Source organism: Odontomachus brunneus, unplaced genomic scaffold (genome assembly GCF_010583005.1).
Source record: "Odontomachus brunneus isolate Ranch 3 - 2012 unplaced genomic scaffold, Obru_v1 Obru_scaffold_171, whole genome shotgun sequence".
Taxonomy (NCBI): Eukaryota; Metazoa; Arthropoda; class Insecta; order Hymenoptera; family Formicidae; genus Odontomachus; species Odontomachus brunneus.
This window is the reverse complement of record NW_022639621.1, coordinates 127,963-148,170: the sequence shown is the minus strand read 5'-3', so window position 1 is coordinate 148,170 and position 20,208 is coordinate 127,963. Positions and strand designations below refer to the sequence as shown.

General features: G+C 39.1%; 1 protein-coding gene across 6 annotated transcripts in view; it reads right to left on the bottom strand.

Annotated features, from left to right (window-relative positions):
- Nucleotides 1-20,208, bottom strand: part of LOC116851282 (myb-like protein AA) — a 102,937-nt gene that overhangs the window by 34,908 nt on the left and 47,821 nt on the right. The window contains exon 1 of one of the 6 annotated variants that reach the window (XM_032830565.1): nucleotides 13,382-14,027. The exons of 4 other annotated variants lie outside the window; for them this stretch is intronic. Coding sequence is in view for 1 of the 2 variants with exons in the window: in XM_032830566.1 (XP_032686457.1) it covers nucleotides 13,259-13,351 (93 nt within the window). In the remaining variant the exon portion in view is untranslated. Of the gene's footprint in view, nucleotides 1-13,258; nucleotides 14,028-20,208 lie in introns of those variants that run through there. One more of the 6 variants, XM_032830566.1, reaches the window with a different exon arrangement.

Below are 20,208 nucleotides of genomic sequence, written 5' to 3'. Positions count from 1 at the left end.
AATTCATTAGCTATTTAAATTTCGACGCTGTAGAAAATAAATATTTACTAACAGATAGAAAATCATTATCATTGCTTTCCTTTTGAGTTACACTTTATGGCCGTCAGAAACATAAAACTAACGCTTCCAAACCAAAGCTAACTGCAAATCCAAACCAAAGCTCCCCATTAGTTTTTAACTTAAATTAATGTCCACTTTGACATAAAAAACGATACATTTATTACTTAGAGAAGAATGGTCGAAATTGTACTCCTGAATCATACTTCATCAATTTCTTTATTATTATTATATGAACGACATCTAACGGTAAGAATGAAAAATAAATGAGCAATGATAAATAAAACAAAAACATTTCAGATCATATATTATTTTGTGCGTGCTACAAATATTTAAAAAAAATCAGATATGATCAATGGAGTACGATTCAGAAATCCAGTACGACTTCGACAACTGCTTTCTGCACGATTACGCACGATCCTTATTTCACGGAAGAACGATTTCGCGTCCATAGGAAGCGCGGTGATTTTCCCTTTCCGACAGTTTTTGTTTCAAGTCGCTATGACGTCTACAGGTGGACTTATCGACGTCTGTATCGATCTGCGCTCTCGATCGGCCGGCGCAAACTCCTCACGCGCTGTGGAGTAGGTCATGGCATCGCGCGATGCGTGAACGAAAACAATAGCCGCACCCCGCAGCGCGTTTCCAAGAAGCCACCTGATGCTGCGACCTGATGGCACGCAAAGATCGAGCCTGACTATCCCCACTCCGCGGCCAGACAAGCTTCGGCCACGTGCTCGCTGCAAGCACGCGACCGGTTCACTCGAGAAGAGAGGGGGAACATGGGGAATAGTGCGCCGGCGCGACAGCAGATGGCACGCTCGGCTTTGCCTTCGAGTCGAAATCAACGTCTGTGAAGTTGGCCCCACTTTTTCAAAATTTTAAAAAAGTGAGTAGAGTTCTGGTTGTCCCCTGAAGAGTTCTAGAGTTCTCTATCGATAAAGAAATGAGTTCTGTCGATTAAAGCGGTTAAAACATGAAATGAAATTCCGGGAGGGCCAACTTCACGATGGTTCTAGTAGCCTCCCGAAGAGTTCTATCGATTATCTTTAAAAAATTTTGCGCTAAGATTAAAGATAAAAAAGTTATAGGACTTTAAAGTTACACCAACGTGAAGTTGGCCTTCCCATAGCTTCATTTCGTGTTTTGACCGCTTTAATCGACGGAACTCTTTTTTTTTATCGATAGAGAAGTCTAGAACTCTTCAGGGGGCAACCAGAATTCTACTCACTTTTTTCAAATTTTGAAAAAGTGGGGCCAACTTCACAGACGTCCGAAATCAACCTTCTGATTCTGCGATTTTTAACGACAATGCTATTATCGTCATATTGTTGTTGCGCAGATATAATACACGGTAGAAAAGCTGCGTAACGACAACGTAAAAATAACGACATTGTCGTTCAAAATTACAGAATCAGCATCAATCATAAATCTATTCACGTGAACTCGACTTTACTTAATCGTGTAGTCTTTTTCTCTGGTATGAAGTCATAAAAGTCAGTCATTTTGCGATACTTGGAAGCGATTTTGAATATTTTCCTCCAATGTAAACTCGCAAAAAGTGTACACTTGCATATATTTTCGAGGTAAGGTTTTTATTATTCACGAGTTTAAGCTAGAGAGAAAAATTCATGACTGACCCACAGACGTCGATGCTGCGGCTTTAAAGGATGTCCGGATGCCGTGAGAAGTCGCAAAATGTAAGTAAAAAAAGAGTATGCCATACATGTAGGCAATTCAGTAGTACTGATTTAAGCTTGATTTATAATGTGTTCTCTGCTTCCTATTTCTTTCTATTTATTTTTTTCTAACTCAAACCTTAAACCTTAGCCTATAATGTGCTTTTTGCGTTCTGTTTCTTGTCTTCTATCTTTTTCTGATTCAAAGCTTAAGGTTGAGTCAGAAAGAGATAAAGAGAAAGAAGCAGAAAGCAAAGAGCATATTGTAGATCAGGTTTTAAAGCTTGGTCTGCAATGTATATTTTGCTTCCTGTTTTTTCTTTTCATCTCTTTCTGACTCAAATCTTAAAGTCTAATCTATATCAATATACTCTTTGCTTTCTGCTTCTTTTTCTTTATCTCTTTCTGACTCAAACCTTAAACCTTAAGCCAAAAAAAGATAGAAGACAAAAACAGGATGCAAAGAGCATATTGTAGATCAGGTTTACATTGTACATCAGGTTTTAAACCCAAAAGTCAGCAGCCCAAAATACGTATAGTACACCTAGTCAGACCCCCAGCACAGACAACTTTTTTTAAATTGTGGGCCTGTGTTATTAAAATATGAAAGAAAATTGGTCGATCACGGCGCGCGATACAGTAGGACGAGCTCTGTAAGATTAACTTTTTACAGGATCAAATACTCGAAGATACTTAGAAATAATTGCTACTTTTTTAGCTATTCGAATAAAAGTGCGCTTTTAATTTCAGACAGGAAATTTATATCTCACAGCAAATGCATTTTACCTGTAATAGTCAGATCTTAGCAATGATAGTAAAAGCGATTAGCCTACGCGCGAAATTTTGACACTATATTAAACTTTGAATTCTACAACACAATAAGAACTAAGTTAGCAAAGTAGATTTAATTTCAATACTCCTACTTTGACTACTCCATCCTACTCTGATGTCCGAAATTTCCCTTTTCACTTTTTTCAACGTTAAAATAGACGTTGAATAGAACAGTGAGGCTGAAAGCAGAATCAAAATTTCGGCTCGAGTAGGTTAAATAGGATCAAGAGAGCTTTATGTAGGTTTCAGAGTACTAAAATGGGTGTTGAATAGAATAGAATAGTAAGGCTGAAAGTAGGATCAAATTCGGATTTTAGCTAAGTCTAAATCGGCTGAAATTCAGTTAATACTATTAAATCATGTCGTTGCGCACAATAACGTATCAAGGGAGGACGACAAGTAGCGGATAGTGATGTAGCCGGATTAAGAATTGCGGATGCAAACTCTATTTTCACTCGATCTCGCGATTACGAATAAAACATACCAGACAACACACGTCGCTCCTAACTATTCGCCTGAATTTTTCATACTTTCGATTCGCGTTTCCCGAAGTACACATAAGAGAGAAAGCGAATCACCGTCGAGGACGCAGTCGCGTATCGATACCAGTCGATATCTCGCTGTAAGTTTTACTAAGAGCGCAAAATACGTTAGAAGAGAAAGAACAACAGTTGCATCCTCGCACGCTTAAAAGGGAAGAGAGCACGTTTTGATGTAAGCCGAGTAATACTCGCGTCCTCGCGGACCAGAATATTTATCGTGTGATTCCCAACGGAAATAAAGGAACTGTGTTTTATGCAGGAATATCTGAACTTAAGTATACGACCGCTTGTGTACACACAAATAGAGATTAGGACAAAAACTGAACAAAAAAGTTCTCCATCATCTTGCAAACAACCACGTAGAATTTTGAGTTATTCATTAAAGAAAGATTAGTGAATGATTACGTGCTCCGCGGCGGTAGATGAGCTATGATGGCGACGTTTGCTGTCGTGTACTTGCGGATTAAATCAAGCTGAACAAAAAGTCCCCCACCACTTCCCAAATAACACGTAGAGTTTTGAGTTATTAATTAAAGAAGATTAGTGAATAATTACGCACGATCGTCCGCCATCTGCTTCCGCGATATTCTCTAATTATTGACTAATTTAGACAATCTGCGCAAGCACACGACGGCAGGCGTCGCCATCACAGCTTATCTACAGCAGAGTTCGCGCCCGTTCATCCATTTTCTTAACCTTAGAACCCTAAACATCTGAAAGTTACGTAAACTCTAAAAACATAGGTAAAATTTACCTAGCGCATTTTTATTTGTTTATAACTTCTGGAAAAATGGTCGAAATTTAATTTTTCTTTGTACTCAGCGTAGAAAATATCAAGGGATATGAATTCATTTATGTTTTTAGGATTCAATAAAATTGCAAAAATTGCATAAATGAAAAAAAACACGTGTTTTAAGAACGGTCACGTTTGAAAAATTGGTCTGGGTAAATTGGACCCATATTTAGGGTTCTAAAGTTCATTAATAGTACCTCCAAATTTTACGTGGTTGTTTACAAAATAAGACTTTTGCGTTCAGTTTTTACCCTAATCTACCTGTATACGAACGGTCGGATGTCTCAGACCTTTCTGTATGTACATATACAAAGGATATTTTGTACCAGGTACGTTATAAAGCGCATTTTACATATAGAGTGTATCTCAATGCGTGCGTGAAACGCTTTGCGCGGTATACAAATACAGAGCCGATTTTCCGTGCGGCGCTCTCACCCTCTCCCACCCTCTCTCCCGTCCGTGGAGATTTATTAAGGCGACCAAATATTCCCCCTTAGGTATAAGCGACGTCGTACGTAACGCCCGCCTTGCATTGATGGTTAAACGAGTTGCCGCGTTTACGGCACAGCACGAGGCGAAGCGAGACGACGCGACGCGCGGCTCTACTCTGCTCTGCTCTGCTCGGCTCGGCTCGGCGCGACAACTCGTATACAGGGCGACCAGAAGTGCATATCAATTTATGGAAATGAGTGAACGCCGCGCGCGTGGCCGCGTCTCGCAGTCGCGCGGTGCCCGACGACGGTTTTGCGCGACAGCGCGAGTTGATGGCTATCCAATTTGGCATGCAAAGCTCGGATAGCGAGGCGCGCAAATTAGATCCCGGGCGTAATTCGCGCGAAACGTCGAGCGGCGTTTTCCCGAGGCCGTGGGGGCGAATAGGATGGTCGAAATTTAAGTGCGAGCGCTGCGTAAGTTCAACTCCGCCGGCTTATCCCGCTTAATGAGAGATAGAGAGCGAAAGTGGATTAGGGAGAGCAGGACTTCGTTCCCGAAGCCGCCGACGGCACAGCTGGGCGGCGGAGGATCGCGAGACGGTTCCCATCTCGCCAGACGGAAATAATGAAACGCGTTTCCCGAGGATCCTCGGTGGCGCGAGTGCCGTGTAGGTTGCTTGCAAAAGCGGCCCGTCCGAGGAGGGTGGTCCGAGAGCGTCCGAGTGGATGAAAAGTTACTCCGGCCAGCTCTGGGGACCATCCCCGCGTGTTTCATCAGGCGGATAGCCGTGCTATCGGCACATGTCATATGCTTCCAACGGAAATTGGATTTTCTGTTGACAAATATTTGCGTAAAAGTTTCGAGAAAGAAAGAAAAAACACACTTTTAGCCCGAGAACGGGCGGAAAATTTATTTCACTACGATCAAAATAGCCGCCTAATGGGCCGTTATCTTATCAACGCGGAGCATCGTGTCCCAGCAACTCGCTTCATCTCAGCATCGCTTCGCTTATCCAACAGCTCGTATCCCAAAGCGTGGTGTGAAAACATCAATTTTAGTACTTATTCTATCTTCCTCCTTCCTTCTTTCTTATTCTCTCTAGTGAATGGAGAGGTTTATGGGTTCTTGTTGAAACTATATTCCCATTGGGAAAGAAGTTCGTAACTTGGCTATTTTGACTACTGTATTTTAAAATGCACTGTAAGCTATTCAATCTCTGCTTCTCCGTCTCTTTATCTTTCCCTTTCTCCCTTCTTTCGGCCTCTCTTCGGCTGAGAGCTTCTTTAAAGAAACTTCTGCTTTAGTTTTCCGCTCGCACACATGAGAGAGCGGTTCCGTCGTAAAATCGGGGCGAATTCAACAGGTTTTTATCGGGCCCGATTATTATGCGGTACAGATGCGGCTCGCGACGTCGTAATCCGTCAATTTCCATGCCGCGGTAAAACAGCGGACGAATAGGATTAAAGTTAAAAACACCTCGGGAAAAGTACAGCCGGTGCGCGTAATGCTGCGCGGCCATATGAGAGGCCAGTAAATAAGCGGCCAACTAACACGCAACACGCTTATATTTTCTATTACCTTCCGCTCTAAAAACAACGTGCTACAATGGTGGCTTCTCACATCGAAATTTTGATCCTACTTTCATTCGCCTTATTATTCCATTCAATATTCCATCTATTTTGACGCTCCGAAACACACATCAACCTTTTGATTCTATTTAACCTGCCCGAATCAAAATTTTTATCCTACTTTCAGCTTTATTACTCCGTTCAAAATTTATTTTAATATTCTGAAGCCTATAATACAATCTATTTTGACGCCAAAGAAAGTGAAATTTCGGACATCATCATCAGAGTCAAAGTAAAAATAAATTGTATCATTAAACCTACTTTGCTAATTTACACTGAGAAAAAAATTTACTAAATTTCAAGAAACGTTTGTTTGGATAGTACTGTGAAGACATTTGTTTAAGTAATTATTTTCTAAAATTAAATAAAGAAGTTTTAAATATAAATTTGTTTCTTCAATTTTAGAAAATAATTACTTAATTTAAACAAATATCTTTACAATACTATCTAAACAAACGTTTTTTGAAGTTTAGTAAATTTTTTTCTCAGTGTAGCTCCTATTGCGTTGTAGAATTCAAGGTTTAACATAGGTTTAACAAAATTTCAACTCCCCACCGGCTTTGTGCAACTACAAGACTTGACTCTATCGTTGATCCATATTTAACAGAAGACAAAAAATAAAAAAGAAAGAGGAAAGAAATGAAAATGGAGATCGCACGCCACGAAGTCGCGGTGGGAGCTCATGTCTTGCCTTCCGTCGTTATTCACGCGTTCGCATTATACTATCAATTTTTTATTATCTCCCACTAAAGCTTTTTATAACCCTCGCGATCTTCATTTTGTCAAAAACATCGGTTTATGACGGTTCAGACATAAGCCCTTCGATCATGGGATTATCGGGGAAGATAAGCTTCTTCAGCTCGCGGGGAACGCGAAAGGTAACTGAATATCTTCGTGATCGAGAGCATACTTTATTCCCACGGAAATAACCGGAACAGACCGTTGATGCGAGATCGACACATTTTGCGCAGCGCGACGATCTAATTACGCGAGTCGACGCACACCGCGCTCCCTTCGCGTAAAGTAAGTTAGCGGAATGCAGGTAGAGCGAATTGATGAGCGAGCAGTAAATGAGTTTTTAATTGAAAATGCGATTCGTGACGTTTGCGCTCCGTGTGTACTCCATCCACGCGAAATGAATTAGATCTCGAAAAGATGAGCCACTTTGTGGCGCCACAGAGAAACGCCCCATAACCTGGATAGACAGGCTACTTTCGTAGGGTCACAGAAAAGCACTACAGACCCGTAGATCAACTATTTTTATGGCTCAAACAAATGAATCACTTTGTGGCGCCATACAGAAACGCCATAAAATCTGTATAATCAGGCTACTTTGAGGCTCAAATAGATGAGTCACTTTGTAACGCAACAGACCTGTGCAACCGGGTTACTTTAGGGCTCAAACAGACTTTGTGACGCCACAAACTTGTACAAACAGACTACTTTAGGACGCAAATAGACGAATCACTTTGTAGTGCCACATAAAAGAATCACAAATCTATACATATAAGTTACTTTCGTAACGCCACAGAAAAATGTTACAGACACGTATAGATAGGTTACTTTTAGACTTAAGTTTGGTTAACAAAAGTCTGGTTAGCTAGAAATTAAAAAGTTAGCTTGCTAACTGAACAGAATTCTGCACTGCAAAAAATTGTGTGTTAACCCTTTATAGCGCAAAACTTTTTTTTAAAGTGGTGTGACTCGAACGTCTATTACAAAGTTACATAATATACCTAGATACACGACAAAAATGTGTGAAAGATATAAGAAATCTTATAATACTTAAACGTTATGATAATTATTATGATTAACTCATTATCACATTATCTTACTATCAAACTCTTTATTAAATATATATATATATATATATATATCATTCTGAAGCGCTCCTCTGTGACCACAAAGTCGCGTTTCTCTATAGTGTCACAAAATAGCTTGTCTGTACGGGCCTGTGACCTTCTCTGTAACGCCACTACATCGTCTGTTTGAGCTCTAAAGTAGCCCATTTGTATAAGTTTGTGGCGCCACTAAGTGTGACCGTCTGAGGCTCAACGCCTATCTGTATATATCTGTGGAGCCACAAAATTGCTCGTTTAAGCCTTAAAGTAACCCATCAGGTCTGTGGCATTTTTTTATGACACCACCAAGTGATTGTTTGAGCCCCTTGTCCACAATCTTGCTTTAAGACGTAAGCCGTAAGAAATTGACCAACCATGGTTGATTTTTAGAAGAATAATCGACTGTGTTTGGTCAATTTCTTACGGTTTACGTCTTAAAGCAAGGTTGTGGACAAGGGCTTAAGAGGACTGGAGGGTCAGACTGAAAATCGTGCTTGTTCTTTCACAATTTTTTATGACAAACTGAATGAATATGCCGTCAAAAGTGTTATTTTGACGTGTATTTATACAACATATAAAGAGAAAGAAAATATAATTTTGATGATCAAATACTCAATATAAATGTATGATACATGCAGTTAAAATGTATATATCGTTTTTCTTTTCAAGGTCGTCATTTTGCGGTAATATCTTGGACTCTCAATTACTTTTATGTAGAAAATTTCCGTAAGCTTATCGTTATCGTGAACCATTGACAAACTCGTGAAAATATTTAATTTTGAAATATTAATTTTTTTATTACAAATGAACTGAAAACTTAATAATATTCCATTAAGATATTTACAATTTAATTTTTACTCAATTTCTATTATAGTGGTACACGATAACGACAAGCTTACAGAAATTTTTTACCTAAAATTCAGCTTAATTAAATCATCGAGAGTCAAGATACTACACTGAGAGAAAAATATAGTTGCCTTTGGTGTCAACTATACTCTTTTGTAATTTTAACCACAAAAATAGAAAAACCATTGTTTTAATAAGTGTTATTAGAAAGATGGTTCTTCTAATTATTTTTCTGGTTAAAATTACAAAAAAGTATAGTTGACGCCGAAAGCAACTATATTTTTTCCTCAGTGTGCCGCAAAATGACGAGCTTGAAAAGAAAAACGAAATATATTTTAACTGCATGTACCATGCTTGTATTGAGTATATGTTGTATAAATACACGTCAAAATAACACTTTCGCATATTCTTTCAGCTTGTCATAAAAAATTGTGAAAAAAACAAGCACGAATTTCAGGCAATCTGACCCTCCAGTCCTCTTAAATAGCTCGTACGGATGTGTAGCGTTTTTCTGTGGTGCCACGAAGTAGCACCACGTTTTCGTCTTTTCGAGCTCTTAGACCGGCGCGAGCTCGTCCGAGCATCTCGGCTGCCGAGCGAAATTCACGATTCGTCGTCGTCCGCTGCACGTGGAAGCCGGGCGAACGAACGGTAATTCCGCGACAGCGGGACGCTCCTTCCAAGGACGTGCCGTTGCCGGCGAGTGAGAGAAAGACTAAATAGGAAAATCAGATTCAACAACCGCAAACTCACGCCATTATCGTCGTCTCGGTTTCCTCATCGAGGAGGAAAACTCGACGATCCATAGCGTCACGAAGCAACGCGTCGCTGGTGTTCTCCGCCTTCGACTATGGAATACTAATTTTCCGCGAGTCATTAAAATCGAGAAGAAACTCGAGTGATAATTTTGCGATCTGTTAAAAAGTAACAGACTTTGTGAAAACGCGCGAAGAATTCTCTCACATGTATTTTGGATTTCCCCGGGGAGAATGCGTACGCATTTCGATCATTTTAATTTTCGCAAAGCCGCACAATCTGTTGCATGCTCTGCTGTGAAAATATTTTCGGAAAATATCACGGCCGTCCTCTCTAAATCACGACGTGGTCGCTGGGGTTTAGAGAAAAACGCGTTGCGGGAAAAAAAAAATACGGTTTAAAGCTCGTAGTATACGTAACGCCGTTTTTCCACGATATTTTCAAAATAGTTTTCATCGTCTAATCGTCGCAAAGCACGCGTAAAAGCCGCGGCGATAATATTACGACAAGATGTCGAGATGTCCTCCTCCTCTCCACTACGTCGCAGCGGTGCACGATTGCGGCTGTGAAGAAACGACGGGGAAGAATTTTTTCGAAATTTTAAACGTTCGCACCACTTTAACGTAAAAATTCTCTTCGCCGATACATAAAACGTGCACGAGAAAATAAAATTTTCGCGCGCGTAGAGAAGTAAATTCGATATCGTGTAAAACCGTCCGGCAGCGCGACTTCTCCGCGGGGAAACAAACTTGTCTCGTCTCTATTTCCTGGCTCATCAAAGTTGTACGTATCACGATTCAGGTTACACTCCTCCGCAGACGACAAACTCCAGAGGCATCATCTCCGAACGCGGCTGTGCGTCTCGATTTCGATTTCCGCGAATATCGGCTCGCCCGCGAAATTCCGCTGTCCCGGCGTCGCAATACGCGAGCAAGGATGCGGATTTTAGAGCTTAATCCAATAGCGAAGTTGCCGAAATACCGAAAATTTCCGCTGCTGCTCGAGTTGCCCGAGAGAGAGAGAGAGAGAGAGAGAGAGAGAGAGAGAGAGAGAGAGAGAATCCCGCCCCGTCCCCTCTCGCTCCTCTCCGACAAATTTTACCGCGCGGGTCGGGTTTTTCACCCTTTCGCGTTTCGCCCAACGAAATATAATCTTACTCCTGGCGGATATCCTTTTGCGTACACAGAAAAAAAGAAAATTCCTTTACTTTTAACGTGTTAATTTCCAAGCGTGATTATAGCGTTAAAAACGGAGATTAGTTACTTGCAAGAATATATTTTGATTTAATGTGAAGAAAAATCTGTCATCTCTTATTCTGAGTGTTTTCTGAAGAAAATTTGGGTTCACACTCATTCAAAAATAAATCTCATTAATATTAGATTGAGAATATGATGTCTTTAAATGTGTCGGGAGAAGATAAATCATTATCCCCAAAATAATCATATCGCAATGTACAAATAAGATTATAATACTATTGAAGTTCAAGACTTTAGAATTCTAACAAAATTATATATCATTGCTTATACATGAAATAATGGCTATTAATTTGAATATATTAGTTTCAAGTGAATACTCTAATTTCACTTCTGTGCCTCAAGAGGATTCCTCTACAAGTTAAAAAAGAAGAATATTCCAACACTCGAAGGAAGAACTTCAGTTGCAAGGTACTATTTCCTGTAATCCAATATTCTAAGCGGAAATTCTTACTAAAAGAGTAATTCCTCTTCTGTTAAAGTGAACTATTAATCATAAGTCCACCACACAGTAAAAAGAGCATTCTTGTTTTGAAAATATTACTTTGGACATATAAATTTTAAAGTGAGATTATTTAACATTAAACAAAGATAAAATATTTGCATCAATACATTTTATATGCAACTCAACAAGAGAAAATATATTCTTATCGTACAAAAATAATTTTCGTGAATAGAAAGCACAAAATATTGGACCAAGGACATGATATTTTTAAAAAAGAATATCACTATCATTCAAATATAATCATGTTAAGTTTCTTATGAGATTGTTATAATATTTAAATAAAAGTATAATTTTATTTTGAAATTCCAAGACTTGAAAATTTTTCTAACGAAATTATATATCATTGCTCATGTATAAAAGAATGATTATTATTTTGAATATATTAATTATAAAGAGATATTAATTTTTTTCTGTGTAGGTATTATTTTAACTTTTTTTTCTTTTGTATCAAAAGGAATACGTTTGTTTTAATGTCCTTTTACTAAAATAAATTTCTATTGAGAACAAGATTTGTACTGTGGATAAAAGACAAAAAAAAAGTTCCTCTAACTTAATGAACATTATGCTTAGAATATTCCCTTCTGATTGTAGAAGAATCTCCTCTTGACGCTGTATACAAGAGGATATTCTCTAAGAACAAGACCATATTGTTTTGGGTGGGTTTTATTCTATTATACCTAAGTTTGCTATGAAAGTGCGAGATTTTGGTCTTCGCACCGCTGGCATTCGATTTAATGTACACAATCCGGTTTAACGCACCTGGTAGCTCGATATTCAATAATCAAAGGAGTACAGGATGCTGAATAGAGAGGAGTAATCTCCTGATTGCTTTAACGGAGTATTGACGGTATATAGTCGCGCGATGGGTGCTCGTGCATCTGATAATCATAAGTACCATTACACGAAGTAGCAGATAAGCGAAGATACGCTGCTTTGCAGAGTCGTGACTCCATTGATCTCGATAAAATTATGTAGGTGATACGCTTAGACAAGTTCTACGCATGTTACATCGAGATCGACTACTGTCTGCCGCATGGCACCGATTCGAACGGATAGTAAATCAGAGTTGAATGCGCGACACGAGTTTATATCCGCATGTGGATTATGCAAATTGTGTTTTGATGCATAATTTGTATAAACACCTATTACGGAGGTATTTGGTGTGACAATAATGTGTAATTCGCCCTTCTGGGAGAATTACACAAAGCTGCGCGAATTCAATTAGCATTGAAATCGAAAAATTAATACAATTTATATGAATTATAAACTCGAAATCGTATGCAAACTCAGAGATTTATATACAAGAGAGAAAGAGAGAAGGGGAGAGAAAGAGAGAGAAAGAGAGAGCACGAAATTGTGATTTTTCACGTTTTGGAGAGGGGATATTACCATTATTGCGCTGAATTTGTTGGAAACTTCTTGTCTACGCCTCGTTTTTTAGCGAGATTTTACAAGGAATTAAAAATAATCGAGAAAGTATTCTAACGACTACACAAATAATATATGCTCATTCGGGTGCTGATGGATGGAAGTTTCAGCGCGCCCTGATATTATGCAGAGGGAGAAGAAAAATATATAAAATAAAGTTATTCTTTCTTGACTGATTTAAAAAATACTTCAAAGTTATTTGAGTTCATTTCACATAGCGAAACGAGAAGTAAAGAGGTCGCAAATAACATTAATTAAATGAAATTATTTCATAGTCAAACATCAGTTACAACATTAATTAAATGAAATTATTTCATAGTCAAACATCAGTCACTTATTTTCACACATGTCGTAATTGTCTTCTCCTCTCTTCGAGTGTGCCATAGACGAGATCAAATGGCGACTCGTACGAGTACAAACGTGACGTAAATAAGCGTGTGAAAATTTACTCTTCCTTCCCTGCCTCCCTCTCTCCTCTTTCTCTCTATCTTACTATCTATCTATCTCTTTCCTTCCTTCCCACTCATTCTCTTTCTCTCTCTCTCCCTCTCTCTCTCTCTCTCTCTCTCTCTCTCTCTCTCTCTCTCTCTCTCTCTATTTCTCTCTCTACGATCATAGATACAGAGCCCGTCCCGAGTGTCAAGAGCGCAATTTGATGACTTACATTAGCGGGAGCATTGCAACGAGCTTTCTCAATTTTCCGTTTCATTGAAACTAGACTCGCAAACGTATCCGCACGCTCGTATTGTCTGAGCATTGCGAATCGCTTGGCAGCTCTAATGGCAACCTTTCCTGGTGACAGTCCCCGCTGCAATTTCTCTTGTCGCAACTGGTGTTCTTGCGGAATGCGAGCCGTCACTTAGTGGCCAATGCGCTCATACGAGACCTCGGCGCGGAGTCGGTGAACTTGAAATTCTAAATATAAATTCATTTCTAAAAGCGACACGCGCGCGCGAGACACGAAGTCGCGGGAACGGCGCGAATCCGCGCTGAGAGCTCTGGGGAAAAAACTAGCCGACGAGCCCGGAGTCGGCGAACCGATGAATCATGGAACGGTATAACGTCCCATTGATATGGAGATTTTTATCGACACTCGGCCGACGTGCGGAAACGTGCGCGGCCGAGCGAGTCTCGAAAATCGCGGCCGCGTCGAGCGGCCGGGTGGAGAGTCGCGAACTCGCGACCCCCGCGAAAACGAGAGCGAGACGCGATCTTCCGCGCGAGTGTCTCGATCGATCGGGCAATTGACCGCGTTGTGAAGCCGCGATACAAAATCTACTTCGTCCGCCGAAGCAGGAGATCCTGATGCGAAGAGACGCGCGAGCCAGCCGCCTTCGCCTTGCGCGAGACGCGCGACGAGACGCGACAGGTAAAACCCGAACTGTCAACTCTTCGGAGTCAAGCCGACAGAACTCGGACCGGGAGAGGAGACGCACACGGTGCCGCGCTTGTCGACGAACTGCGTGGCCGAGGTGGCCGCACACCGCGGCGAGTCCGCGCCGCGACGCCGAGCGTCGCGCAACGCGCAACGCGCACCGCCCCTGCTGTTTCGCGTTCGCGGCTCCGAAACCCGGCGCTGCACCCGCGATGCATCATCGCCTGATGCACGCGTTCGATACGAAATACAGACGGAAAGCAGAAATGAGGAAGGAAATTCGGGGAACGGAATTAATGGGATCTTGGAAAAGAAAAAGATCAACGTCTCTTCGGTCTTTAAGAATCGTTCTACATTAGTTGCAAGTCTCAAGGTCGCGAGAAAATTGACCAATCACAGTCAATCTTTCTTTGGTCGTAAGAAGAACGATCGACTGTGATTAGTAAATTTTCTTACGATCTTGCGATTTGCAACTAATGTAGAACCGGCCTAAAGGGACTGGAGGGTCGGATTGCCTGAAAATAGTGCTTGTTCTTTCACAATTTTTTATGACAAACTGAATGAATATGCGAAAGTGTTATTTTGCCGTGTATTTATACAACATATAAAAAGAAGAAAAATATAATTCTGATGATCAAATATTCAATATAAGTGTATGGTACATGCAGTTAAAATATATTTCATTTTTCTTTCCAAGATCGTCATTTTGCAATAATATCTTGGCTCTTGGTGGTTCAATTAAGTTGAATTCTAGGTAGAAAATTTCCGTATATGTTGTATAAACGTTATATGTTGTATAAGTACACATCAAAATAACACTTTCGCATATTCATTCAGTTTGTCATAAAAAATTGTGAAAAAACAAGCACAATTTTCACACAATCTGACCCTCCAGTTCCCTTAAGTTTGACAAGAGAATTTTATAGTAAAAATTACTACAGGACTTGATAACCGAGGAATAGATCGGTATTCCGCAGTAATATATTATCCTTTCATTTCATATGTACTGTTTATATATATTTTTAATACTGAAATATATTACTGACACATAAAATGTGTTATTCAAACAAGAATAGAGAAACAAAATTTGGAGGAGCGGAATTAATGAAATCTACGTCTTAGAAAAGATCAATGCGTGTCTTTTCGAACCTAATCTATATGGAGAGAATTTTATAACAAAAATTACAAAATTTTCTGACCAAAAAACAAATCGGTATTCCGTAGTAATTCACTATCCTGTCATTTTATGTGTTACTTAGGAGATACCGGGGCTAGATACTTCATATTTCAGAAGTTACAACTATTCAGACAACTAATTATTGTGACTATAACATAATAGAAGCAACCTTCTTCTGTGTTAATGTCCACCACAATCCTCTTAACTGTATATTTTGTTTTGTCATAAAAAATACAAACATGCAGCTACGTGGTCCTTTTGCTCTGGTAACGGATTCAGTCGCCCAGCAGCGCAGAGTAAGAAAGCCACAAAATAAAATATGTATCCTGATTAGTAGTTCCGGGATCTCCACGAGAGGTCTTCGCAGCTCTCCTGCCAGCCCTGAATTATGGGCCAACTTTACTTCGTCCGCCCATATGTCCGATTTCAATTATTTTATAAATGAAAATTGCTTTTGTTATCCGAAACTGTATATCATACTTGCAAGTAACTTCGTTCTAGCTAACCACCAAACTTTAATCATTCACAATGGAGAATATTAATTTCGATTTTTATTAATTTCAAAATTTTGTACTTTGCTAATATTAACTCTGTTTTTTTTATTTTCTAACTTAACAGTATTCCGATTTTAATGAAACTCGGGGAAAAATGTATCTATATTCTAAGAGAGCCATTCGCGAGATGTTGTATCCACTGTTCCTCTCAAGATAAATACAAAAGAAAGAAATGAGTAACATACGCCTGGGTCTACTTAGACTCGATCTCTTCTAGAAACTAAAATATGCTATTAAAACACTTGCTATGTTTCTAGCGAAATTTACTGTGTCCCTTAGCAAGATAGACCTTACTGACGATCTGTTCCTGGACTACTAGTCAAATTGAAAAAGATTTATATGGAAAAAAAACTAAAATATATTCTTTCCATGTACAATGTGTTCTTTGTTTCCTGTTTTTTTCTCCTTAACTCTTTCATTATCTCTTAAATATTCAGTTAAAGAAAGATAGAGAACAATAAACATGAAGTAAAAAGCACATTGCAGATCAAACGTTACAGTTACAAAAGTTTTAGGTTGTTTTGAAACTGCCGAACGACGTGAACCGAGTTGTGTGATTAACCGCGTTAATTAATTGGAAATTGAGCGATCACGCGGTGCAAAATTTAGGATCAGTTCGGTACACTTTGAGGACTCGAAATTTCCACGAATTTCAAAAGTTTCGCAACGGAAAACCGAGGAGGAGGAAAAGGAACTGCTTCTCAGATGTAGAGAGATAGCACCAAGTTAAATTAAAATGAACCGGCGCACTCGCGGGGTCGTAAAAATCCGACGGCCTTGTCGCGAGTTATAACGCACTTGCGACGAAAGAGAGAAAGAGAGAAAGAGAGAAAGAGAGAGAGAGAGAGAGAGAGAGAGAGAGAGAGAGAGAGAGAGAGAGAACGGCGGCTTCGCGACGAAAACAGAAAGGAAAAAAAAGCGGGATAATTCGAACCAGGAATAATCGGGCGAAAGAGTAAGCCGTTTGAGAAATGATACAATCTGCGCGACGCGCCGACAATCCGGGTGAGTTTCCTCGCGAGGAAAATGCGCCGCAGGCGTGCGTCCCCGTTTTCGCGCACGTTAATTGCGAGCCTTTGTTGCTCGCCGATCGCGAGCACGGATATTTTTATTCGTGCGAAAAACTGCTGGCGCAATGCACGCCAGTACGTGCGCAAGTTTTGCACAGGCAAGTAATGCAAATTAATTATCCGGTGTGACATGGCAAACGTTGTTCCGGAGACGATATTCGGCTGTTTGTTCAGGGGCGATGCTTTTTCCCCGTGTTCTAAGCGCTAACAATTAGCATTATGCAGTTAATAATTAGCATTATGCAGCAGGCTCGCGCTAATTAATATGACATAGGATAGTGAATGATTAATATTATTACGACAGGATAAACAGTTATCTCGTGTAGAATGTTAATTATTCGGAAAGAATTAACCGCTATTACATACGATTACATGTCGCTTCGGGTACTAATTAAAAATATGGCCAGTTGAAAATATGAATACGCGTTCAGAAGAGATTAAAAGAGCGCGCGTTAAAATGCGCGTTTCAATGAAAAGAGAGAAAAGTCCGTGGCGAAATTTGAATGTGAGACTTTGGTGGCGAAATTCATGTTCTTTCGAGATCCGCGGTGAAATTGAAAAGGGCCCGCTCGGCCCGATAAGCACGGTCTAACGGATAAGAAAGCCGAGACCTCTTTCTATTCCTCCTCCTTTTCTCTTTCCGTGTATCTGTCGGATTGCAATTTGTCGGGGTCAGAGTTGTAAAAATATCAATTAAACGCTTCTCAACTTAATAATCAATTTAAACCAATACGTTACCAATACAAAAGTCAATCAAAAAATTGACAATTGATATGTAAAGCAAAAAAGTCAAAGATCGTTCAATTAACAATTGAAGTTAATAAGTTTAATTAAAGGTTATTTAATTGACGATTGAACTTGGCAGGTTTCATTAAACGCTGAGAGAAAAATATAGTTGTCTTTGGCGTCAAATACTCTTTTGTGACTTTGACCACAAAAATAGTTAGAAAAACTATTATTTTAATAAGTGTTATTAGAAAAATAGTTCTTCTAATTATTTTTATGGTTAAAATTACAAAAGAGAAATGATTGACCTAATTATAGTTATTTTCAGCCCCAACCATATTTTTTAGTTGTTCTAACTAGAAGATGGCAGTAGTAACATACATATAAGGCGATTATCACTAACATTATATGGTAGAATTCAATGAAGAAATGGTTTTACCATAATTTCTAACAATTATTTATCTACGCGATTATATAGTTCCAAGTACCAAATATTTTTCTCACTATGTGAGTAAATTCAATCGATTCAAACAAAATGCGTCCAAATTACTCAAAGTTATAATTGCTTTTGTAGATACTCATACTAAGAGCGTCGTAGAGGATGCCGATGATCGAGAAACGCTAAGTAAGATCCGCGTTGAGCGAAGGGGGAGGGGGAGGGCCGAACTGCTCATATCAATCGTCACCGAACAATCTTCGACTGAATAGACTGAACTTGCTAATATGAATTGAACGACCTTTAATTAAATTTGCCAAATTCAATAATTAATTGAGGGATCTTTAATTCCCTTCGCTCATACTAATCGCCAGTCAAACGGCCTTTAATCGAATTTGTTCAGACCAATCGTCGTCAATCGAACAGTCTTCGATTGAATTTGCTGAAATGGCTTGTCAATTAAACTCCAATTGAACTGGCTCATATTAGTCGTCAATTAAATACGATAATTAATTAAGAATGCAATTAAATACTCGCAACGCTCCGGTCGGAGCAGCGTACAACTTTCCTCCTGTCGCGAGAGTATCGATCTGAGGGACACAAAACGCGCGAAACGAAAGACGAGCAGTTCCCAAAGAGACACCGACCGAACCAACCGGGCTATTTCAGGGCGGAAATTTTCAAGCGGTGTAATTTAGACGTGGATCCGTAAGAAAGGTCGCGCGGCTAAAAGCACGCGCATTTGCCGCGAGCCCGTTAATTATGCGCTCTTTACTTTCTCGTAGCAATTGGAGGGCGGTCGCGGCGAGTGTCACGGCGCAGAGACGGAAAGTTCAGACGAAGAGAGTCCGGGACAGTGGGGCAGGACAGAGGCCAAGAACTTCCGAGTCCTCTCCAATTACGCGGTCTGCGACCAGTGGCGGATAAAGAGAATCCTGAGCCCGAAAGCGCGAGGCTGCGCCGCAGACTTCGAGATTACTTCTGCGCGGATTGTTTACGCGACGTATACGCGGTCGTTCCTTTCACGTGGGTGTAAATTATGCAGAATATTACGGATTGTATTATAGTATGCAAGTAAGATTAATTAAAAATTATGAGCAGAGTTGTAACAATATCAATTTTTCTCAATTTAATAACTAAGTTGGACAAATACGACTAACTGATGACTGATTTGAGTAAAATCGATCGAAGGATATTTAACTGATGATTGATTTCAACGAATCTCCAATTAAAGACTGTTCAACTGACGATTGATATAAGCGAACGAAATCAAAGATCGATTAATTAGCAATTAAACTTAGCTAATTTAACGTTTAATTGAAGATTAGCTAAGTTCAATTGTTAACTGAACGATCTTTGATTACTTTCACTCATCAATTGTCAACTGAACAGTCTTTGATTGAACGGTCTTTAATTCGTTAAAATCAACCGTCGATCGAACGGTCTTCGATTGAATTTGTCGAAAGCAATTATCAGTTAAATTATCAGTTCTACAATTAAATTGGTTTATTTTAATTTTTAAACAACATTCACACAGATTACTCTTTGTCTACACTGAGGGGAAAAATATCTAAGAAATAGTAAATATTTATTCGGCGGATAAATAAAATATCTTTTCTTATGAAATAATAATTTATAAAATAAAGAATATAAAATATTCAAAGAAGAAAATATACAGTGTCATGAAACCTTAAGAAATCTTAGTTCTTCATGAAAGCAAATGTTTACTTCAAATAATAATTAAATAATAAATAAATAAAAGAATTTAAATTTAAATAAATATGTTATCAGTTCTCACAAAAGAAATATTTACTATTTTTTTAGATATAGATCTTTTTTCTACAATATCAAGCCCTGTGACAACTAAAGTTAGGGATGAAAGTGAACAAAGAACAAATAGAATACATAACACATAATTAATGACACAGCATTTCATTGTTATGAGAATGCTAATCAGGCTAATTTGATAATAATCAAAATACAATACAAATGAAATTACAAATGAAAACTGTCACGATAGCTGTCGGAAGACAGCTCAGAACTTGATGAAACAGTACAACTACATGAATGCATAAAAGGATGTTTGATGTTTGTGAACGATATCACATAAAAGATAAAAAACATGAGAAAATATATTACGCACCAATAATTTTCTGTGTCATGACACTTACTAGCATTAAGATTTCTCAATTAAGAATCATGCACAAAAAATGAAACAAAACTAGATGAAATAAAGCCTCTTTTGTGAGCACAGCAAACTTGATTATTAATCAATT